The sequence below is a fragment of the Hypanus sabinus genome, chromosome 1 (genome assembly GCF_030144855.1).
Source record: "Hypanus sabinus isolate sHypSab1 chromosome 1, sHypSab1.hap1, whole genome shotgun sequence".
NCBI classification, from domain to species: domain Eukaryota; kingdom Metazoa; phylum Chordata; class Chondrichthyes; order Myliobatiformes; family Dasyatidae; genus Hypanus; species Hypanus sabinus.
In genome coordinates, this window is record NC_082706.1 from 39,583,716 (window position 1) to 39,608,276 (window position 24,561).

General features: G+C 45.9%; 1 protein-coding gene across 1 annotated transcript; it reads right to left on the reverse strand.

The window, feature by feature from the left end:
* Window positions 1-2,921: 2,921 nt before the first annotated feature.
* Window positions 2,922-17,495, reverse strand: rabac1 (Rab acceptor 1 (prenylated)). Its single transcript, XM_059968143.1, has 6 exons — window positions 17,400-17,495; window positions 16,206-16,307; window positions 15,607-15,819; window positions 14,843-14,940; window positions 5,032-5,133; window positions 2,922-4,206 (listed from the first exon to the last, which is right to left on the reverse strand). Exons 2-6 carry the CDS (start codon window positions 16,271-16,273, stop codon window positions 4,118-4,120), a joined length of 570 nt encoding a protein of 189 aa, XP_059824126.1. The 5' UTR covers window positions 16,274-16,307; window positions 17,400-17,495; the 3' UTR covers window positions 2,922-4,117.
* Window positions 17,496-24,561: the final 7,066 nt, after the last annotated feature.

The following is a 24,561-nucleotide window of genomic DNA, read 5'->3' on the forward strand; positions in this document are numbered from 1 at the left end:
GGGCAGTGTGCTGAACCCAAGCACCTCTTCATCAGTGACGAGTTCGGAAATACAGGTGCTAGCACTCTGTTATATTCAGCGAGGAAGTAGACTTGGCTTAGCTATCAAGCCGGATGGAACCATTTCTACTGACAGGAGAAGGGACAGGTTACTGGTGCCTTAGAACCAGTTGCTTCGGGTAAATGGGACTTGTCAGTTGTGGTTGGCAACTCATCTAGAGGAAAGAAAATTCTTGGCTGCTGCCTTGCCACTTTACCCGTTCATTGGGACGACTCGAGGAAAACTCCAGAGCTAGAATCCCTAAGGCAGTCCTACATGGAGTTCAACGCTGACTGGTGACACTTACAACGCCGCTGGTACTAAACTGTATCGGTCTCTGCCATTCCTTTGGATTCATCAGCCTCATGAGAGGGGGATCCTGCTGCAGCAGCAACAGCTTGCTCTCCATATCATACTGCTCTAGCTTCAGTATCCACAGATAACTAGGACGCAACATCTATGGTTGACCAGACCCATGGAGAGTCTATGTGTCCTGACGAAGGGTCTTGGCCTGAAACATCGACAGCACTTCTCACTATAGATGCTCTTGGCCTGCTGTGTTCCACCAGCATTTTGTGTGTGTTGTTGAGAGTCTATGTTAAGTAGCCTATATATACACACGTCAATAGCAAGAGAATGCACAGGGAGGGGCTGAGATATGGCAAGTAACATCCATATCGTGAGTGACAGTCTCCTCCAAAGGGTAGTCTATCCATCTCCCACGACTGTTTACAAACCAGAAAAAATCTGCAAGCAACACATGCAAAATACTGGAGGAACTCAGCAGGCCGGGCAGCATCGATGGAAAAGAGTTCAGTCGACGTTTCAGGCCAAGACCTCAAACATTTCTCTTATATTTTCCTGATGAAGGGTCTCCTAAACCCCAGAAAGTACAGGCCCAGAGACTTAAGAATGTTGACTGGTTACTCTTTTCCATACATGCTGCCTGGCCTGCTGAGTTCCTCCAACATTTTGTGCTTGTTCCTTGACTGTTTAGTGTCCTGGGGGAAGAATGGAAACTCAACTAGACCAACCTCATAAATCCCAAAGTTAAGAGGTCAGAGGCTGGGGATCCTGCAGTGAGTGAATCGCCTCCTAAATCCCACAAGACTCAACACAAGTCAGGGGTACGATGGAAAGCTTTGCACTTAGTTTGGTATGTGTGGCTCCAACAACTCTCTCGAAGCTTGATACCACCCAGCAGAGCAGTGTGTTCAATTCCCCACCCCAAGTTCTCGTAGACCATATGGCATAGGGACCGAATTAGGCTTTATGGTCCAGGGAGTTCCGTCTGCATTTATTTGAGGCTGATTTATTTTACTTCTTGATCTCATTCTCTTGCCTTCTCTCTGTAACCATTGACACTCTGACTAATCAAGAACCTATCAACCTCTTCTTTAAATATATCCAATGACTTGGCTTCTGCATCTAACCGTGGCAATGAATTCCACAGATTCATCGCCCTCTGGTAAAAGGAATTCCTCCTCATCTCAATTCTAAACAGATGTCCTTCTATTCTGAGGCTGTGTTCTCTGGCCCTAGACTCTCCCATACTTGGAAATGTCCTTTCTCCACTCAAAGATGTATTTTATTATCAAAGTATGCATGTGCTCTCTATCTAGGCCTTTTAATATTTCCATGAGGTCACCCTCATCAACTCCAGAGTACAGGCCCAGAAACATCAAAGCATTGTCTGTACTCTTTTCCATTGATGCTGTCTGGCTTGCTGAGTTCCTCCTGCATTTTGTGTGTGTTACTTTCCAGCATCTGTATATTTTCTCTAGTTTGCAACCACTCATATTAACCCTTTCATTCTTGCAAACCTCCTCTTGACCCACCCTAATCCCAGTACATCCTTTCTTAGATATGGAGCCTGCAACCACTCAACACTACTTCATATGTGGTCTGATGAATGTCTTATAAAGCCTCAACATTACATCCTTGCTTTTCTATTTCTCGTCCTCTGGAAATGAATGCTAAATTGTATTTGCCTTCCTCATTACTGACTCAACCTGCAAGTCAATCTTCAGGGAATCCTGCACAAGCACTCCCAAGTTTCTTTGCACGTCAGGTTTCTGAATTCACTTGCCCTTTAAAAAACCCCCAAAATATATCATTGTACATTTTTCTGCAAATATTCTATCTGCCACTTCTCTGCTCATTCAATCTGTCCAAGTCTTTATGAAGGCTCTGTTTCCTTAACACTCCCTCCCTTCCAAACCTGCCTCACAGATCTGTGACCATGGCCACTACAAAGGGTTAAAAGGACAGCAAGGATAGGGGAATCTTCATGATGTGCAGATTCCCTTACAAGTCACACTCCATCCTGACTGGGAAATCTATCACCATTTCCCTATTGACACTGGGTCTAAACCCTGGAACTTCCTCCCCACCTTGCAGTGGATTGAGGAGGCTGCTCACCCCTACCTTAAGGTGCAACCAGTAACTCTCAGATCCTGGAAAATGACATGAATTGGCAGAAACAATTTTTTAAATAGCTATATTAAAAATGTTGAGGCCATACTTGGAGTACTTGGTGCAGTTCTGGTCACCCCATTACAGGAAAGATGTCCAGGGTGCAGAAGAGGTTCAACCAGGATGCTGCCTACTTTCAAGGATATAAGCTACAAGGAGAGGTTGGATAAATTTGGGTTGTTTTCTCAGGACCAGCAGAAACTGAGATGACACCTAACAAAAGTTTATAGAATGAGAGGCACAGATAGGGTAGACAGGCAGAATCTTTTTAACCGGAGTAGAAATGTCAAACATTTGAGGGAAGTGGCGGGTGGGGAGAGGGAGAAGTGTTTGTTTTAACTACATAGTGTTAGATGCTAGGGGTACTGTTGGAAGCAGATGCAATACACACACAAATATGCAGACTGTAGAGAGATATACACATGGCAGAGGTTTATTTAAATTCAACATTGTGTTTGGTACTGAAATCACGGTCCAAAGGGCCTGTTTACTGCGCTCTACTATTCTGTTCTATGTGCCTCCATGATCTTCTTTTCTATACGAGTGCCAGGTATGGCCCTCGTGGTCTGACCTCACAGGAGTGTTTGGTTCAGTGGGGCCCTCTCCCGAACGCCCCAGCACAGTGACCCTGATTCAGTACGTCCGACAAGTCACTCAGCTTGTGGACACATTTTACTCACTCCCAATATAGTGAAACGCCTGGTAGGTGGGAACTGCAGTATCCGAGATAATGGTTGGGGGTGGGGGGTGGAAGAAGAAGAGAGGGAGGGTTGTGAGGAGAAAAAGGAGTGGGAGGACCAGGGGCAAGAAATATGGGGTGGGGCACATGACCCCTTCCCCAGAGAGGGTGTAGAGGAGACGAGGTGAAGGGAAGGTTTGTAGAGGGGTGCGGTTTGTTGGGAGGGAAGATGTGAGGTGGGTGGAGTGATGGGGAGAGTGTATGGAGTGGATTCGTTTGTATGGAGGGGAGATACGTGGAGGAGGGGATGGGGTGGTGGGGAATTGTGAAGGTGCTCTGAGCAGTGACAGGACAGGCGGTAGGTGGGTGGACCTACCTGAGCCCCCACCCACACAGGATGGAGGGTCCAGCACAGAGCAGCTACAACCCACCAAGTACCTCCAGTTGGGCCTAACACCTCACAGCTAGCAGATCTGCTCAGTAGCAACGCAGGGGGATGCAGGTGGGAGGCCCCAAGTTCACACTGCCTCTGACCAAACCCACTGCCCAAGACAGCCATCTGCTCCCTCCTTCTGAGGATACACTCATGTCTGGGGACCTGGGAATACATGGCATCCACCAGATCTCTGGGGTTCTCCCGAGGAGCAATGGCCCCTCAGAGTGTCCCGGATCAGGTCGAGCTTCAAGCCTGACATCCGTGTAAATGTTCCAACCAAGGTTAATGTGCAAAGAAGATTCCGCTTGCCATGACTGGTGAGAGTCAGTGAGACCGCAACAGTATATATATGCTGACGAGGGCAAGAGGTGAGAATGAGTTATGGTTACAATGACAGTGGGGAGGAGCGGACTGAACTGATGGATGGGAGGGGTGGCAGGAGTCAGAGTCTGCCCCTCCGTGCGACACTCGTCCATATCTGTGACTGCTCATACTGCCTCCATCTGCAACTCCTCTCCATCTCCAGACTCCAGCTCGTGGAAGCTGGCATGGCCCCCAATGAATACCAGCGTGGCACCTGTGGGAAGGTCAGGGAAAGAGAGGGCATCAGCGAGGAGAGAGCTGTGCGTGAGAGGGAGGAAGAGGGGTTCTGGCTTGGCAAGGGGAGCAGAGAGGAAGAGGGAAGAAAGGTATATGTGGAGATTTGCATGTGGGTGAGAAGAGAACATGGGGGGGGAGGAAAGGTGGGTGTGTAGGAAAGAGTTTAGAGAGTCTGGTTTGGGGAAGTGGGGGTAATAGCACTTCAGCGAAAGGGGATGGTGGGAGAAGGCCGGAATGGGGGGGAAGAGAGAAAGTGTTATATTGGCACAGCGAGTGTGGACTGCGGTGGAGGAAAAATACAATTTAGAGGAGTGGAGGAGAGCAGAGGGAGTGAGAGAAGGATTAGGCAAGGTGAAGGGTGCGGGGGGAGAGAGGAGTGTAGTTCTGAGGGGGAAAGGGGCAAAGGACATGTTTAACAGTGGCACAGGCTCAGGGTTATGTGGTAGGAGGGGTTCGGAGATGACGGACCACTAGAAGGACGGGGAGAGGGTGGGAAGGGAGGGAGGCAGTCACAAGGGAAAGGGTTGGGCCTAAGAGGATAGAGATGGAAAATGAGGAGGAGCAGGGCAAGTCCATGGAGCGCAGGGAATGGGAGAGTGGTGGGATTGTGGAGAGTCAGAAGTGAAAGGTGCAGTAATGAGAGCAAAGGGATACATAGAGTCAGGGGAATGGAGACCCCGAGAGGAAGACAAAAGTTGGCGGATGGACAAGTAGAAGTGCAGGGCGAAGATGGGACAGGGAATCACCCCGGCACCGCTGTGTGGGATTCCACAGCGATGCCCCTACCCCACTCATTACTCACCGAGCACCCAGAAGACAGCAGAGCCAGCACCAGCCAGCCAGAAGAAGGGGAAGGACACCGCTCCGGAAACAGCGTACTGGTGAGCAGGACTCAGCTCACGGCCTATGGGCAGCAAGGCAGACACGGCTCAGTTCCAGCAAAACTCGCTCAAACCAACTACCGACAACCACCAACCCAACCACCCCCAAAACGAGAATCAGAGTTGGGCTGCACAACGGTTGGCGAAAGTGCGGGAGGAGGAGGAGTAAGGATGCCAGTTGGCTGGTGCATGGCAAGATATTGGCAAAACCAACATTGCAACCACTTTATTCAGAGCAGTTTAGAGGGGTGGGAGGTGTGGAAGGTCAGAGGTGCTAAGCAGGGAAATGGGGTGGTCGGACTCCTCTTGGGACATGCACACTCCCCATTATCCTGTCCATCGTCTCCCTCTTTGCCCGCATTCTTACACAGGCCACACAGGGGTTGCGGGAGTTGGGGACGGCAACTATTATTGATGTGCCCCATATGTGGGCTGAGAATTTTGGCTCATAAATCACCGTTGAGTTGGGATTGGCTATTAGAGAGACATTCCATCATTCGCAGACCACATCGGTTTTATAGGGCAAGCAGCAAGAGGTTTAGAGGTGTCTGAGATTAACCTATTTGCACTGGGGTTGGGGACGGTGCTGGAATCATGGACATTCTGACGGAAGGTGCAGTGGAGAAAGACTCTCATAGCATTTAAGCATTTGAGTCCAGGAGTGTAGACATTATACTGCAAATGTACAAGTTTTTGGCAAGATCAGACTTGGAGTAGAGTCATAGGCAAGTGCAGCACAGAAACAGGCCCTTCGGCCCATCTGGTCCATGCCAAGCCATTTAAACTGCTTACTCCCATCAACCTGCCCCCAGCCCATAGCCCTCCACACCCCGTATCTATTCAAAGTTCTCTTAAACACTGAAATCGAGCTCACTTGCACTGGCAGGTTGCTGCATACTCTCACAACCCTGGATGAACTACGATCCCCTTATATTCCCCTTAAACCTTTCACCCATTACCTCCAGTTGTAGCCCCACCCACCCTCAGTGGAAAAAGCTTACTTACAATTTTCCCATCTATACCCCTCATAATTCTGTCTATCACTATCAAGTCTCCCCTTAATCTCCCACGTTCCAAGGAATAAAATCCTAACTTATTCAATCTTTCCTTATAACTCAGGTTCTCCCCCAGTCCCAGACACATTCTTGTAAATTTTCTCTGTACTCTTTCAAACTTATTTGCATTTTTCCTGGAGGTAGGTGACCAAAACTGCACACAATGCCTCAAGTTAGTCCTCACCAATGTTTTACACATCTTCAATATAACACCCTGTACTCAATGTACTGACTTATGAAGACCAATGGGCTAAGAGCTTGCTGTGTGACCCTATCTACCTGTGATGGTACTTTCAATGAATTATGGACCTGTGTTCTCAGATCCCTTTGTTCTACAGCACTCCTCAGTGCCCTACCGTTCAAGCTGTAAGACCACAACCCTGGTTGGACCTACTGAAGTGTAACACCTCACACTTGTCTGCATTAAATTTCATCTGCCATTTCCAGCTGGTCCAGATCCCACTGCAAGCTCTGACAGTCTTCTCCACTTCCTACAACACCTCCAATCTTGGTGTCTTCTGCAAATATGCTGATCCAGTTAAACATACTGTCATCCCGATCACTGACATAGATGACAAACAATAATAAACCCAGCCTTGAACCCTGCGGCAATCCACAAGTCACAGGCCTCCAGTCAGTCAGGGAACCATCTACCACCACTCTCTGGCTTCGCCCACAAAGCCAATGTTTCATTCAATTTACTACCTCATCTTGAATACTGAGCAACTGAACCTTCTTGACCAACCTCTCATGCAAAATCCCTGCTAAAGTCCATGTAGACAATATCTACTGCTTTGCCCTCATCAACTTTCCTGGTAACTTCCACGAAAAACTGTAAGATTGGTTAGATACAACTTACCATGCACGAAGCCATTTGACTAATTCTAATCAATCCATGCCTTTCCAAATACTCATATGTAGTCCCTTAGAACATCTTCCAATAACTCTCCCTCTACTAACGTCAGGCTTGCTAGCCTGTAATTCCCTGATTCACTTTTAGAGCCAAACATTAGCTGTCCTCCAATCCTCCAGTACCTCACCTGTCATTTAAAGATGGGCTCCTGCAATATCTGCACCTACATCCCACTGGGTCCAAGGGAACACCTTATCAGGCCCTAGAAATTTGCCTTACGACAGCAAACACCTCCTCCTGTTATCTGGATAGGGCCCACGAATTTGATGTCACTTTGCCTTACTTCTACAGTCTCTGTGTCCAGCTCCTGAGTAAGTACAGATGTAAGAAATTCACTCACAGTCTCCCCCTTCTCTATCGGTGGGTTACCATTACGATCTTCCAGAGGACTAATTTTGTTCCTTACAATCCTTTCACTCTTAACATATCTGTAGAATCCCTTATGATTCTCCATTGCCTTGTTTGCTCAAATAACATCATGCCATTTAAAAAAAAAGACCACCTGATTTCTTTAAGTGGGGTGGCATGGTAGCACGTAGTGGTTAGCACAACACTTTGCAGTACAGGTGACCCGGGTTCAATTCGCTGTGGTACCTGTAAGGAGTTATGTTCTCCCCACGACCTAGTGGGTTTCCTCCTGCAGTCTAAAGATGTACCGGCTGGTAGGTCAATTGGTCATTGTAAATTGTCCTGCAATTAACTAACTAAACTTAACTAAAAAGACAATACGGGGAGAAAAAATGAGGTACAAACGCAAGCTAGCCAGGAATATAAAGGAAGATAGCAAAAGCTTTTTTAGGTATGTGAAGAGAAAGAAGATAGTTAAGAACAATGTTGGGCCCTTGAAGAATGAATTGGGTGAAATTGTTATGGGAAATAGAGAAATGGCAGAAGAATTTAATGAGTACTTTAGATCTGTTTTCACTAAGGAAGACACAAGCAATCTCCCAGATGTATGGATGGGCCAAGGACATAGGGTAACAGAGGAAATGAATTGGATTGACATTCGGAAGGAAATGGTGACGAGAAGACTAAATCCCCAGGTCCAGATGGTCTGCACCCTAGGGTACTAAAGGAAGTGGCCCTGGAAATTGTGGATGCATTGGTAATCATTTTCCAATGTTCCTTAGATTCAGGATCAGTTCCTGAGGATTGGAGAATGGCTAATGTTATCCCACTTTTTAAGAAAGGAGGGAGGGAGAAAACAGAGAACTATCGACCTGTCAGCCTGACATCGGTGGTGGGAAAGATGCTAGAGTCCATTATTAAGGATGAAATAGTGGCATATCACTGCTATCTAGATAGGATTGGGCCGAGCCAGCATGGATTTACCAAGGGTAAATCATGCTTGACTAATCTGTTGGGAGTTTTTTGAGGATGTAACCAGGAAGTTAGACAAGGGAGATCCAGTGGATGTAGTGTACCACGATTTTCAGAAGGCATTTGATAAGGTCCCACATAGAAGATTGGTGGGTAAAATCAAAGCTCAGGGCATCGGGGGGAAGGCATTCATATGGATAGAAAACTGGTTGGCAGATAGAAAGCAAAGGGTAGCGGTGAATGGGTGTTTCTCGGAATGGCAGGTGGTGACTAGTGGGGTGCCACAGGGCTCGGTATTGGGACCACAGCTGTTTACTATTTACGTTAACGATTTGGATGAAGGCATAGAAAATAACATCAGCAAACTTGCTGATGATACTAAGCTGGGTGGCAGTGTGACATGTGATGAGGATGTTAGGAGAATTCAGGGTGACTTGGATAGGCTGGGTGAGTGGGCAGATACTTGGCAGATGGCGTTTAATGTGAATAAGTGTGAGGTTATCCACTTTGGGAGTAAGACCAGGAAGGCAGATTATTATCTGAACGGTGTAGAGTTGGGTAAGGGAGAAATACAAAGAGATCTCGAAGTCCTTGTTCATCAGTCGCTGAAGGTGAATGAGCAAGTGCAGCTGGCAGTGAAGAAGGCTAATGGAATGTTGGCCTTTATTACAAAGGGAATTGAGTACAAGAGCAAGGAAATCCTCTTGCATTTGTACAGGGCCCTGGTGAGTCCACACCTGGAGTATTGTGTACCAGTTTTGGTCTCCAGGGTTAAGGAAGGACATCCTGGCTGTAGAGGAAGTGCAGCGTAGATTCACGAGGTTAATTCCTGGGATGTCTGGACTGTCTTACGCTGAGAGGTTAGAGAGACTGGGCTTGTACAAGCTGGAATTAAGGAGATTGAGAGGGGATCTGATTGAAATAAGATTATTAAGGGATTGGACAAGATAGAAGCAGGAAATATGTTCCAGATGCTGGGAGAGTCCAGTACCAGAGGGCATGGTTTGAGAATAAGGGGTAGGTCATTTAGGATAGAGTTAAGGAAAAACTTCTTCTCCCAGAGAGTTGTGGGGGTCTGGAATGCACTGCCTCGGAAGGTAGTGGAGGCCAATTCTCTGGATGCTTTCAAAAAGGAGCTAGATAGGTATCTTATAGATAGAGGAATAATCAAGGGATATGGGGACAAGGCAGGAACCAGGTATCGATAGTAATTTATCAGCCATGATCTCAAAATGGCAGTGCAGGCTCGAAGTGCCGAGTGGTCTACTTCTGCACTTATTGTCTAATTAGGCTAGGGTTAAATCTGGGGATTGGTGGGCAGCGTGGTGCAAAAGGCTGGAAGGACTGTCTCCATGTTGAATCTCAGTAAATAAACGGTTCTCTTGCATTTAGAATACAGAACAGAAAGCAAAAGGGCAGGCCCTTCAGCCCAAAAAGTTTTTGAACCAGCTAAAAAGTAAATCAAACCTCCCCCCCAACAAACTAATCCCTATAACCCACACAATGTCCATATTGCTCCATCTTCCCTCCTCATACTCATGTGCCTATCTGAACATTCTCTTAAAAGCCTATAATGCATTTCCCTCTACCATTGTATCAGGGAGCACATTCCAGGTATCCAAACTGAGTAAAGAAAAACTTACCCCTCACATCCCCTTTGAATCTACCCCAACTCACCTTCAATTTGACATCTCTACCTCAGGGGAAAAGATACTCCCTGGCTACTCTACCTATGCCTCTCAATCTTATAAATCAGATCTCCCCTCAGCGGCTCCTTTGTCCAAACTCTCATGACAGCACATGCACTCTAAACCAGGCAGCATCCTGGTAAACCTTTTATATACCCTCTTCAAAGCATTAACATCTTCCTATAGTGGGGCGACCAGAACTGTATGCAATACTCAAGATGTGGCCTAACCAAAGTTTAATAAAGTTGCAACATAAACTTTTGACTTTTGATCTTAATGCCTCAATTAATAAAAGTAATCCATAAGCTTTCTTAACTACTCTTTTGACCTGTGTCGCCACTTTCATGGAACTGGGATCCCAAGATCTCTCTGTTCAGCAGCATTGTTAAGGGTTTGCCCTTAAAAGTGTACTTGCGTCCTTGCGTTTGCGTGAAGGTGCAACAATTCACCTTTATCTGGGATAAACGCTGCCATTTCTCTGTCCATATCCGCAGCTGATCTATATCGTGCTGTATCCTTTGTCAGTCTTCTACACTATCCAGAACTCTGCCAATTTTGGTATCATCTGCTAACTTAATAACCCACTCATCTACTTTTTCACCCAGGTCATTTATTTACATCATAAACAGTAGTGGTCCCAGCACAGATCACTGCAGGTTACCTCTAATTAAAGACATCCAGCTCAAAAAAGTCCCTTCACCCACTATCCTCTGACTTCTATGTGCAAGTCAGTTCAAATAGCCAATTCACTGCTAATCTTCTGGATTAGCCTCCCATGAGGGCCCTTGTCAAACACTGACTAAAAACCATACAGACAACATCAATTGCTCTACCTTCATTTATCACATTGTCAAAAAAAACTCAATTAAGTTGGTAAGACACAAAGTGGCCTGCACAAAGCCCCACTGGATCTCCTTAATTAGGTCATGGGTTTCCAAATGCTCATTCATCCTATCCCTAAGAATTCTTTTCATCAATTTTCTTTACAACTGACATGAAACTGACCAGTCTATAGTTCCCAGGACTTTCCCTTGTTCCCTTCTTAAATAGAAGTACAACATTCACCACTCCTCCTGGACCTCACCTATGCCCATGCCCAGAGGGGACACGAAGTTACTGGTCAAGAGGCCCCAGCAATTTCATCTACTGCCTCCTTCAAAAACCTGGGGTAAATCCCATCAAGCCTAGGGACTTATCCACCTTAATACTCATTGGCAGACCCAACACTTCCTCCTCCTCGACCTCTAAACACCCTAACACATTAATGCACTCAGCACTGATCTCCTGGTCCTCCATGTCCTTTTTCTTGATAATACTGAAGCAAGGTACTCGTTAAATACTTCACTCTCATTCTCTGCATCCAAACAAATATTCCCCTCTTTATCCTTGAGTGGAACTACCCTCTCCCTTGTTATCCTTTTGGTCTTGATGTATGTACAGACCCTCATGTGCTCCATTTGATCTTAACTTCTGGAGCTTTACATACTTTTACTTCTTGACTAAATTCATCACCTCTCTGGACATTCAAAATAATCTTATCTTTCTATTCCTGCCCTTCCTTCCAACAGGAACATACATTTCCTATACTTTGTGCAATTGATCATTGAACACTCTCCACATGTCTGACGTGGTCTTGCCAGAGAAAAGGTGTTCCCAATTAACTCTTCTTCCTTCCTGCCTAATACCCTTGTAATTTGTTGTACTCCAATTTAAGGTCTATCCTTATCTATAGCTAACTTGGAAGTTAAGGAGTTGTGGTCACTGCTTCCTAACTGCCTACGCACTGAAAAGTCAATCATCTGGCCAGTCTCATTACTCAACAGGTCTAGAACAGACCCTCCTCTCATTTGAATGTCTAGGTATTGATTTAAGAAACCCTCCTGGATACACTTAAATTCTGTCCCATCTATTGCACCAAGAAGGTTCTTGTTTATATTAGGGAAGTTAGAATCTCCCATAACAATAACCCTATAATATTTTTTTACATATTTCCTTAATCTGTTTACATATCTGTTCCTCAATGTCCTAGAGGTTATTGGGGGGAGGGGACTGCAGTACAATCCCATAGTGTGATTGACTCCTTCCTATTCCTGAGTTCTACCCAAATGGGTTCAGTGTCTGAACCTTCCAGTACGTCTCCTGAGTGCAGCTGTGATATTGTCTCTGATTAGTAGTGCAACTCCCACTGCCACCCCCTTTACCTCCTCCACTATCTTTACTAAAAATTCAAAACCTTGCACATTAATCATCCATTCCTGCCCCTCTCTCAACCAAGTTTCTGTCATGGCCATAATATCATAGTTCCATCCTCGAAGTTCATCAGCTTTACCCATAATATTTCTAGCATTAAAATACAAATACTTCAAAATATCCTACCCATCATACCTGTAATTTTTTGATTTTACCTTTCAATACTTCCCTGGCATCTACCTTTTCATCCAATCCTTCGCTTCCCATTCCCAGACCCCTGCAAAACTAGTTTTAACCCTCCTGAGTTGCATCAGCCAACTTCCCGGCCGGGATATTGGTTCCCCTCCAGTTCAGGTGTAATCCATCCCTCTTGTACAGGTCACTCCCTCCCCCCTCCAGAAAAGGTTCCAATGATCCAAGAAATTGAAACCCTGCCCCCTGCATCATCTCCTCAGTCACTTCCATTCCTACATACACTAGCCTGGGGCAACGGGGGTATTCCGGAGATTACTGCCTTGGAACTCCTTCTCAGCCTCTTTCCTCACTTGGGACCGCTTCCTCTTTTCTGCCTACATCGTTGGTGGTGATCTCTGGCTGTTCACCCTCCTCCAGGAGAATGTACTGCAGCCACTCTGAGACATCCTGGACCCTAGCACCCGGGAGGCAACAGATCATCCTGGTGTTTCTTTTGCAGCCACAGAATCTCCCGTCCGCCTCCCTATCAATCTCCTATCACTACCGCTCTGCCTGTCTTTACCCTTCCCTGATGAGCATCAGAGCTGGGCACAGTGCCATTAGCTTGGCTGCTGGGACCCCCCCACACCCTCAGCAGTATTCAAAGATGGATATTTGGTGCTGAGAGTGCAAGTACTGTGTGAAGTTCTGGCTTCCCAGTTAACGAGGATTCAGAAAAGATTCACGAGGAGGTTACCGGGACCGGAACAGGCCAGATTGGAAAGGCTGGGTACTGGCCAAATGAGGGACTGAGAGTGCCTGGGTCTGAGAGGGAGGACTTGAAGTTTATTCGATTTAAGTGCTGGGTCAGACTGAAATGATTAAAGTGTCACAGCCCGAGGAGAGGGACAGGCTGTGCTTAGCTCACTGCTTACAACGTTTAGTCATCTCTGTGCTGAACTGACGCTGTGGCCTGCAACTAGTGGGCTTGTGGCTCAGCTGCAGTGATGACTGGCTTACTGGCTGAGCACTCACTTTTGTGAACTTCAGTTCGAATGTTATTTGCTTCGTTTTACTGTTTGTATGTTTTTTTTATTCTGCACATTTTACAGTCTTCATTTCAATGGGTTCTATTGTTTCCCTGTTTTGTGGCTGCCTGTAAGGACATGAATCTTAAGGTTGTATATAGTATACATATATTGATAATGTACTTTGGTGGAACATTGCTGCTCAAGCAGCATCTGTGGGGTGCAGGGTGGAAGCAGGATCTGTTGACGTTTCAGGTCAAGACTCTATAATAGTCCCAAGTTACTCCAACATTTCGTTTGTTGGTCCAGACTCGAGCATCTACCTTCTTTGGTGCCTCCCTCAGACATAGATGTAAGGTGTGATGGGAAAGGTTTAAGCTGTTTTTTCATAGATGAACTCAAAGGAGTCACCATTGCATCTCCCGGCAAATCACACTCTCTCTCTGTCTTGTCTCTCAGAGAGATGGTTGCCAATTCTCTGGGCAGAGAACTCAGGACAAAAAGTGGCGTGACAAACTCTTAAAACCGTAAATCATTTGATATATCTCCCCTCTCACTGTGGAAAAGGACACCTCTTTTGTGGAAGTAGGGGTGGGAGAGGGTTGTTGATTTGCTGCTGCTTCTGTATGGGGGCATTGGGGTTCTAACATTTTAACCCATTCTTTGGGGCACTCCTGTCTTCATGGATGTCTCTGAAGAACAAGAATTTCAGAATGTATATTTCACATATTTCTCAAATATTAGTCGGAACTATTGAAAGGTTTAAGAGGAATCCAAGGAGGAAATATTTTTCACAGAGGGTGGCAGTTATATGAACAAGCTAGACGAGGGGATAGCTGCTAAGTTTGAAAGACATCCAAAAATTGGTTAATAAGTTGGCACAATTGTAGGCTGAATGACCTGTACTGTTGTGTTCATGAACACAGTTACAAAAGGATTAGACATACATTGATTTGGTAAATGGGACTGGCTTAGATAGGTAACTTGGTTGGTATAGATGACTTGGGCTAAAGGGCCTGTTTTGGTGCTGCATAACAGTAAATCTAGGCCTATATGAGCACTTAAATCACCAGGATAGACAAGGGTCTGGACCAGCTGCTAATGTACCTTGGTGCTTGGCAGTCAGCATGGAAACTATGGGCCAAAAGCCTGTTACTATGCCATGAGACTCCATGACATCTTGCAGATGGAGATGTCCCGAAGGGAACTGCTGTTCAACTGCAGGGGCCTTCACTGGGATCAGCAGTCTGTACTGGCCTTCCCCACATTTGTTGGCCAAGGGCTGGTGACAGGGGCTGGATGAAGGGGTGGGGGCGAGGCAGCCTTGATAAACCGCAACAGGAACACATCTCGATTTCTCTCACCAAACAGCACAAGCCGGGACTGGGAGGCCCGCAGGTGGACGATGTAACAGGCACCAAAGAACACGGCCAGGGCGACCAACAGCATCGGTGAAGTGACCCTGTGGGGGGGGGGGGGGAAGAAAAGCAGCACGAATGTCAGATGGGGTCATCCCAACAGACATTCCCCATAAACACGGAGAGTCTCTCAATGGCAGACCTGAGTCAACGTTTACAGCCTCACCTAGGAATGTCTCTCAATGCCAGATCATACAGATGACATTTATTAGGTAACATCCTCAGCAGCAGAGCATCTCTCAAAGTCAGGTCACATTTTCTAATGAAAAGCCTCAACAGGGACATATCCCAATGGCAGACCACAGACACACCATCAGCAGGGAGCATCTCTCAATGGTCACAGTCACACCCTCACCAGGAAGCATCGCTCAATGGCAGACCAGTCACACCCTCACCAGGAAGCATCGCTCAATGGCAGACCAGTCACACCCTCACGAGGGAGCATCTCTCAATGGTCACAGTCACACCCTCACCAGGAAGCATCGCTCAATGGCAGACCACAGTCACACCCTCACCAGCGAACATCTCTCAATGGTCACAGTCACACCCTCACAAGGTAACATCTCCCAATGGTCACAGTCACACCCTCATCAGGTAGCATCTCTCAGTGATAATAACCTTCCTATACCACATCCTTCACTCCCCAATGCAAGCCTCCATCCCAGTTAGCCCCATGACCCCATCCCTCCAACCCCTTCCCCGCTACTCACACGCAGTAGACAATGAGGCCCAAGAAGACAAAGACATAATTGCTCTGGAAGTACTCCACATTCTTCACCAGCCGCTTGCACATCTCGCCCAGGTTCTTGGGCTTGGAGAAACGCTTCTGGTCAACGAAGTTGGCCCAGGGGCGAATGGCCAGCTGGCGCCTCTCAATCCACTCCTTGGCTGGACCCTGCGAGATAATCTTGGGGATGTAGATCCTGGTGAGGGATGTAGGGGTGGGAGGGGGAGGGGGCAAAGGAGGAGACGAGAGTTCAAAAGTGGGTTTGGGAAATAGAGGGATCTTCATTATGCAATGGACCAAGTGTAGAGATAGACCACCAAAGCTGGGGAGCAGCACCCACAAGCTCACCCTGTGGTCCCGAAACCTCTCAGTAGATGGTAGCAACTGCATATAGTTTAGACATGCCCTTACGCCGAATGCAGTCTCCTCCCACGAGCTGATCCCACCCATGCTCAGGGGAAGGCTCCACCCCCAATCTGACATGTCTACAGGCTGGCCCTACCCCCCTAACGGATGGCTGGAGTCAGGCTAGAAGAGGCAATGGGCAAGCTAGGTCTGCAATATCGCTCAGTATTGCGTTACCTGCCCATCACACCTGTCGCTTCCTCCTCCTTGGTGAGAGAGAACACATCCTCTGCCTTTGTCGTCATGGTTCCCAGGCTTCAGTGCAGCGGTAGGAAGTAACTGAAAGAAACACATATACAATCATAACATCTCTTTCTGCAGGTCCTTACACACAGGTATACCCATTGGGCATATATATCCCTGCTCCACCAGCTGCTTGTATCTGCAGACCAACACTATCCCTGGATACAGGTTTCCAGAGACCAACATTGTTCCTGAGTTCAGGTATTCCAAGACCACCATTCTCCCTGTGCACAGGTATACCTAGATCACCACTCTCCTTACGTACGGGTATTCCCAGAGCGACTCTCTCCCTATGCACAGGTATTCCCAGTTCACCATTCTCCTTACATACGGATATTCCCAGATTACCACTCTCCTTACGTATGGATATTCCCAGATCACCACTCTCCTCACATACAGATATTCCCAGTTCACCATTCTCCTTACGTACGGATATTCCCAGACCGTCTCTCTCCTTACGTATGGATATTCCCAGCCCTACTCTCTCCTTACGTACGGATATTCCCAGACCTACTCTCTCCTTACGTACGGATATTCCCAGACCGTCCCTCTCCTTACGTACGGATATTCCCAGTTCACCATTCTCCTTACGTACGGATATTCCCAGTTCACCATTCTCCTTACGTACGGATATTCCCAGACCGTCTCTCTCCTTACGTACGGATATTCCCAGATCACCACTCTCCTTACGTACGGATATTCCCAGACCGTCTCTCTCCTTACGTACGGATATTCCCAGACCGACTCTCTCCTTACGTACGGATATTCCCAGACCGACTCTCTCCTTACGTACGGATATTCCCAGACAGACTCTCTCCTTACTTACGGATATTCCCAGACCGACTCTCTCATTACGTACGGATATTCCCAGACCGACTCTCTCCTTACGTACGGATATTCCCAGATCACCACTCTCCTTACGTACGGATATTCCCAGACCTTCCCTAAACGGTATTCCCAGACTATTTCTGATATAGATATTCCCCAGAGTAACCCTATCCCGGGAACAGGTATCCATGGACTGACCCAGTCCACGACTCTGGATACAGATATTTCCTAAACCCCAGGCTGACGCGGGGTTGCTGTAGTAATTGAGGTCGGGGGTCCATTAAGGATCCCACTCCTTACCTCCGTCGTCGCTCCTTCCGATGTCCAGTTGGCAAGGAAATGACATCATCAGGAACCGACCCTTTCCACGATTCCACCAGTCAGGGGGTGGCAAGGGAAAGGAGTGAGCGGCCGCTGACCAATCGGCGAGCGCCGGTGACGGAAGGAACCAATCAGCAAACAAAGTGGTTGACGGACGCACGCAGATTGCCGGAAGGCGCCGAATGGTCGGCCAATCAGGTTGGACCAGCCTTTCGTTGTGCTCTAATTCGGCTTGGTTAACTCCCTCCCCAAAACCTGGCCATCCTTCCTATTACAGGGCGACCAGAACTGTATGCAACACTCCAGGAACGATCTAACTAGAATTTTACAAAAAGCTGCAAAATAACTTCCTGACTTTTCAACTCAATGCCTGGACTAATTAAGTGTCTCACGCGAAACGATTGTACATTTTTTCCACAGATGCTGCCTGACCTGTTGAGCCTGCCAGCATTTTGTGTGTGTTGCTCGGATTTCCAGTTTCTGCAGATTTTCTCCAGTTTATAATAAAATGACTGATTTATTTGTTAGTCCTGACTAATAAATAAGGTATGCTGAATGCTTTCCTTACCGCTCTGTCACCATACATATTATTTATATATATGACAAACAGCAGAAGTCATAAAACAGGTCCCTGTGGAACGCCACGAATCATAGACCTTCAGCTAAAATAAGCGCCATTCATCACTGCCCTGTCATCTGTGGGCAAGCCAGTTCTGAATCCAAACGGCCAATTCACCATGGAACCTGTGCATTTTAATATCTCCCATGAGGGACCTTGTTAAATACCTTCCTTAAATCCATGTACAGCTCTCCCTTTATAAATCACCTTTGTCACTCTCAATCAAGTTAGTGAGATATAGCTTGCTCTGCACAAAAGCTCGGTAGCTCTCCCTAATTAGGTCATGGTTTTCCAAATGCTTATAAATCCTATTCCTAAGAATTCTCTCCAGCAATCACCATACGACTCACCTGAATCTCTATAGTTTCTAAGATCACCCCTGGTTTCCTTCTTCCATAATGGAACAACATTAGCTACTCGCTGGTACTCCAGAACCTTGTCTGTGGCTACACAGATATTGTTAAGGCTCCAGGAATCTCTTCTGCTTGAGATGGCACTATCAAACATGTGCAGCAGCTCACTGGTAGCTAAAAAGGCAAGAAATTTGACTAAAACATCACTACAAACACCTTTTCTGAGGTAAATTGTGTTAAATTATTGCCACAAACAGTGAGGGGGTGAGTGATGGCGAGACGAGATGGTGTGTTGCAGAATCGATGCAGATGGAGTGAGCCATTCAGAGAGGAGGGATTGGGGCAGTGGAACTCCAATGCCTGCACAACTGGCCCGGGTGGGGTGTTGGATCGCTCTGGGCATCAAGCTGATCTGAAAAGCCTGAGAGCAGCTTCGGGCTGGCTGATTGGTGAATATGATGAGCAAGGCTTTGGGCCTGGAGGCTACTCTGGGTTTCAGATCTGAGCACTCAATTTGGTTCAGAACTTTGTTGTTCACTTCAATTTGTCTGTATGATTTGTTTTTTTTTCTTTTGTGCATCAGGTGTTGGTCTTTTTATTTATTTTTTCTTTAATTGGGTTCTTTCGGATTTCTTGCTTTATGGCTACCTGTGAGCAAACAAATCTCAAGGCTGCATAACTTATACATTCTTTGATAATTAATGTACATCGAATTTTTGGATTGTGCCTCTCTCAATAGGCTCAAGTTCTCAGGGCCTGGGGACTTTTCCACCTTAATGCTCTTTAAGAGTCCCAACATTATCTTCTCCTTTACCTCAAATTGGCGTAGCATATCATTGATCTCCTTATCCTCCACGTCTTCCTCCTTTGTAAATACTGATGTATAGTACTCATTAAGGACCTCACCCACATCCTCCACATCCGAATAAGTCTTTCTCTCCCTTTATCCTTGAGTAGTCCTTACCCTCTCCCTAATTATCCTCTTGCTCCTGGTATACTTGTATGTACAGAATGCCTTGGGATTCTCTTTAATCCTACTTGCCAAAGACTTTTCATGGCTTCTCCTGCCTGTCCTAATTTCCTTCATTTCTTTTCTAGTATCTTTATAAGCCTCAGGGGCTCTGTTTGATTGTAGCTTCCTAAGCTTTACATACTTACCATTTTTCTTATTGACTAAATTCATCACCTGTCTCATCATCCAACAGTTTCTTACTTTGCCATTCTTGTTCTTCTTTCTAACAAACATACCTGACCTGTACTCTGTGCAATTGGTCTTTAAACACTATCCAGACGTCAGGCACGGACTTGCCCAAAAATAGCTGTTCCCATTTATCCCCCCCCCCCCCCAGTTCCTGACTCATGCTCTCATAATTTGCCCTGCTCCAATTTAATACTCTCCTGCTAGGTCCATTCTTATTGTTATCTAAAGCTATCTTAAAAAAGGAGTTGTGGTCACTTTTCCCTAGCTGTTCACTCACTGATAGGTCGATCACCTAGCCAAGCTCAGTACTAGACCCAGTACACACACTTCTCTTTTAGCAATCTATATATTGATTTAAGAAACCCTCCTGGATGCACTTAACAAATCCTGCCCCATCTAAATTCCTTGAACTAAGAAGCTCCCAGTTAATCTTAGGGAAGTTGAAAACCCCATAACAACCCTATTGATTTTAAGTATTTCCTACATTGGCCCCCATACCTGTTCCTCAATGTCCTGGGGGCTACTGGTGGAGGTTGGGGGGGTGGGGTGGGGTCTGTAGTACAACCCCATCAGAGTGACTGCACCCTTCTTATTTTTGAGTTCTACCCATACACTCAGTGGATGAGCCCTCCATTATGTCCCTTCTGTGTACAGCTGAGATATTGTGCCTTATTCATAGTACATGTTGTACTATGTTGTGTGGTGGTCACTTGGTGCTTGTGCTTTCTTCCAGCCAATAAAAGCCTACCTTATCTCATGTCTCAAAGTTATTGATGGTGCATCAAGTTCTTAATGGTAAGTTGTAAATTGCAAGCAGTAAATTGAAGTTAAAAGCACAGGCTGGCCCACAGACTAAGAGAAAGGGTTTACAATATGGTGACCATGAATCATGTTTGCATAACATCAGACAAATGTTAACACAGTTAATTGATCTGCGTCAACTCGAGGTTCAAAGGTTCATTTTATTGTCAAAGTATGCATGTACAATACAATTCCGATATTCACCTTCTCCAGATAGCCATGAAATTAAAAAAAAAGCATGGAGGTTTTGAAGGAAAAGACGCCAATTCCTTTTCCCGCACAAAAAAGGAAAAAGAAACAAAGTTTGCAAACCCAAAATCCCTCCACCATCTCCCTCACACAAAAGCTAACAGATTGCCCATGTGGAAAATGGTGTCTGGAACATCAAACCCCAAAACCCCCAACCTCCTCCCTGGGAAAAAAATAAAAATTTAAGGAATTTCATCATTGTAACATTGTGAACAGTTGTGTAAATTCAGAATGCTGCAATTGGCTTTGTCTCAGCCAAGGTATTTGAACATTCATGGGAGTTGCCCACTGTGGACATACAATTTAGATGAAGTATGTCAATCGAAAGTATACATATCATTGTAACTATTGAAACTGTTTTGATCTTTAGGGTATAAAAATGCATTGTACATGTGAAACTCTACCAAGTGTGTCTGCGGAGAGTACCTGCTTGTTGTGAAGAATACAGACTTTGATCACAACCTCTGCACAATTCAACAAGATTCTTCATGGGGTAGGGTGATACAGGAGGTTATGGCACATGAAATCTAAGAAGATTTGGGAGATTAGATTCAAAACTGTTTGGCCGTAGAAGACTAAGATTATTTCAAAGATTAGCTTTAGCTTTATTTAATTGTCACACGCACATGGAAACATCAAAGCACGCAGTGAAATCCTTCATTGGCATCAAATCTCATCAGCGAGGGTTGTGCTGGGCAGCACACAAGTGTTGTCATGTCTCCAGCATCAACATAGCATATGCCCACAGCTTATTAACCCTGACCGTGAGTCGAGGGAGGAAACCTACTCGGGGTCACGGAGAACAGGGAGTGGTAGAATTGAACCAGGGTCACTGGCACTGTAATAGTCTTGTGCCAACTACTAAGGTACTGTGCCAGCCCAATTGTATAGTAAATGGCAGGATTCTTAAAAGCTTTGATGTACAGGGAGATCTTGGTGTCCAAGCCTCCTTCGCTCTTTGAAAGCGGCAACACAAGTGAATAGGATGGGAACAGGGTGCCGTGATAGCGTAGCAGTTAGTGCGACGCTTTTCCAGCTCAGGGCATCAGAGTTCGGAGTTCGATTCCAACACCGTCTGTAAGGCGTTTGTCTGTTCTCCCCATCATGATGTGGGTTGCTTCCAAGTGCTCCATTTTCCTCCCACAGTCCAAACATGCAGCGGTTAATAGGTTCTTGTAAGTTGTCCTGTGATCAGGCTAGGGTTAAATAGGTGGGTTGCTAGGCGGCGTGGCTTGTTGGGCTTGAAATAAATAGATTTATAAATAAGACATGCAGCATGCTTGCCATCATCAGCTGGGCATTGAGCATAAGGGTCGAGAAGTTGTGCTGCCGTTGTATAAAACTCTGGTTAGGCCACATTGGAGTATTGCGTGCAGTTCTTGCCACCGCATGATAGAATGATGTGGAGGCTTTGGTAAGAGTGCAGAAGAGGTTCACCAGAATGCTGACTGGGTTGGAGAGTATTTGCTAGAAGCAGAGGTTGTACAAACTCAGATTGTTTTCTCTAGAACAGCAGCGGCCGAGGGGAGACCTGATAGGAATTTATTAGATTATGAGAGGCATTAAAAAGGCAGAGTTTTTCTCGGGGCAGGACAGGACGTAGCTTCAAGGTGAGAGGGGGAATGCTTAAAGGAGATGTATCTGGAATGTTTTTACACGGAGTGCTGAGCGCCTGAAGTGGGCTGCTGGAGGTGGTGTTAGAAGCAGACACAATAGTGGAATTTAATGTGCGTTTAGGCAGGTAAAGAATAGATCAATGTGGATCATGTGCAGGCAGATGAAATCAGTTTAATTTGATATTTGTTTTATTTGGTATTGCGGTCAGCAGGGACAACGTGGGACCCACGGTCTGCTCCTGTGTTCTTCTGCTGTTTGTTCTCCCCTCTGTTCTTTCAGTTCTTTGTTGTCACAAGACCCCTTGACTTTACAACATACAGCAGCTGCCAGGTTTCCTTCCACAAGAGCTATTGTTTAATCACTCTGTCATTTCCATGTTCCTCATGTATCTTTGCCCAAGGAATTACAGAGGTTGGGATATGTGTGTAGTGAGCATGCCTTTGCCCTCTTTACTGGCTTTGAAAAAAAAGGTGCTGATCTGTTGTATGTTACTTATCACTCTGCTTTCAAATCCTGCCCAGCCTTTCTCTACCAACGTCTCTACCCTTCTCAGTGAGATCTGTAATACTCCCAATCCTCAGGCAATTGCTATTTCTGGAGACGGATTTAGCTCTATCTTTAATTTCCCCTGTCAGCTGTGGATGAATCACTTTTCCTGTTGGTTCCTTATGACTTAAAGAAATCTATTTTCTGCAGTTGGGTATTATTTTTTGCAACACTAACCGTTGCCTATTCCCCCCCCCCGGTCACAACTTTTCGTTTCACGTTTTGGCATTGAACCGTTGACGAGGCCATGACAAGGCACTGCCTCACTGTGTGGGTGGATGTCTGTCAAAGGAACCGCTTACTGTGGGCGGGGTGCTGCTCAGTGAGCACTGCACTGTAGGGGTACTGTTGCTGTAGGAGGAGTGACGAGGAGGGAGCATTGCAATATGGGAGGGGGTATTGCAAAGGGAATGCCACACTGGGAAAAGTGATGAGGAGCTCATGCAACATTTTCAGAATCAGAATCAGGTTTAATATCATCGGCATATGTTGTGAAATATGTTATTTTGTGGCAGCAGTATAATGCAATACACAATAAAAGACTATTAATTATAGAAAGAAATATATGTAAACACATACATAGTCTTTTTGCAGGATTCCCTAAAGTTAATTTGCAGGTTGAGTCTATCAAATGTTGAAAGCCCTCGATAGAGTGGACGTGGAGAGAATGTTTCCTATAGCGGAGGGGTCTAAGACCAGAGGACACAGACTCAGAGTAGAGTGATGTTCATTTGGAATGGAGATGGGGAAGAATTTCTTTAGCCAGAGCGTGGTGAATCTGTGGAATTTGTTGACACAAGCAGCTGTGAAATCCAAGTCATTGGGTATATTTAAGGTAGAGGTTGGTAGATTTTTGAGAAGTTAGGGAATGAATATCAATAAATAGGGAATATCAATAAATTAGAGAGAGTGCAGAGACGATTGATATCAATAAATTAGAGAGAGTGCAGAGACGATTGATATCAATATATTAGAGAGAGTGCAGAGACGATTTACTAGGATGTTACCTGGGTTTCAGCACTTAAGTTACAGAGAAAGGTTGAACAAGTTAGGTCTCTATTCATTGGAGCGTAGAAGGTTGAAGGGGGATTTGATCGAGGTATTTAAAATTTTGAGAGGGATAGATAGAGTTGACGTGAATAGGCTGTTTCCATTGAGAGTAGGGGAGATTCAAACGAGAGGACATGATTTGAGAGTTAAGGGGCAAAAGTTTAGGGGTAACACGAGGGGGAATTTCTTTACTCAAAGAGTGATAGCTATGTGGAATGAGCTTCCTTTAGAAGTAGTAGAGGCCAGTTCAGTTGTGTCATTTAAGGTAAAATTGGATGGGTATATGGACAGGAAAGGAGTGGAGGGTTATGGGCTGAGTGCGGGTAGGTGGCACAAGGTGAGATTAAGAGTTCGGCACGGACTAGGAAGGCCGAGATGGCCTGCTTCCGTGCTGTGATTGTTATATGGTTATATATATGGTTATATGAATAGATATGGGGAGAAAGGCAGGAAATTGAGGCTGAGAGGGGAAGGGATCAGCCATGATGAAATGGCAGAGCATACTTGATGGGTCAAGTGGCCTAATTCTGCTCCTGTATCTAATGGCCTTCATGACGGATTCCATTTTTTCGATGCTCGATGCTGGGGAGGCTAGTGCTCACGATGGAGCTGGCTGAGCTTGCAGATTTCTGCAGCTCTTTCTGATCCTGTGCAGTGGCCCCTCCACACCATCCTTAGACAAGAGGGAAAAAAGTCTGACCAGAG

Bases quoted from the DNA above. Each gene is read 5' to 3' on its own strand.
- rabac1 (XM_059968143.1), bottom strand. From the start codon at position 16,273: ATGACGACAAAGGCAGAGGATGTGTTCTCTCTCACCAAGGAGGAGGAA. The intron at 15,820-16,205 runs GTAACGCAATAC...ATCCCTCACCAG, and splicing joins GCGACAGGTGTGATGGGCAG to GATCTACATCCCCAAGATTA. The intron at 14,941-15,606 runs GTGAGTAGCGGG...CCCCCCCCACAG, and splicing joins GGCCTCATTGTCTACTGCGT to GGTCACTTCACCGATGCTGT.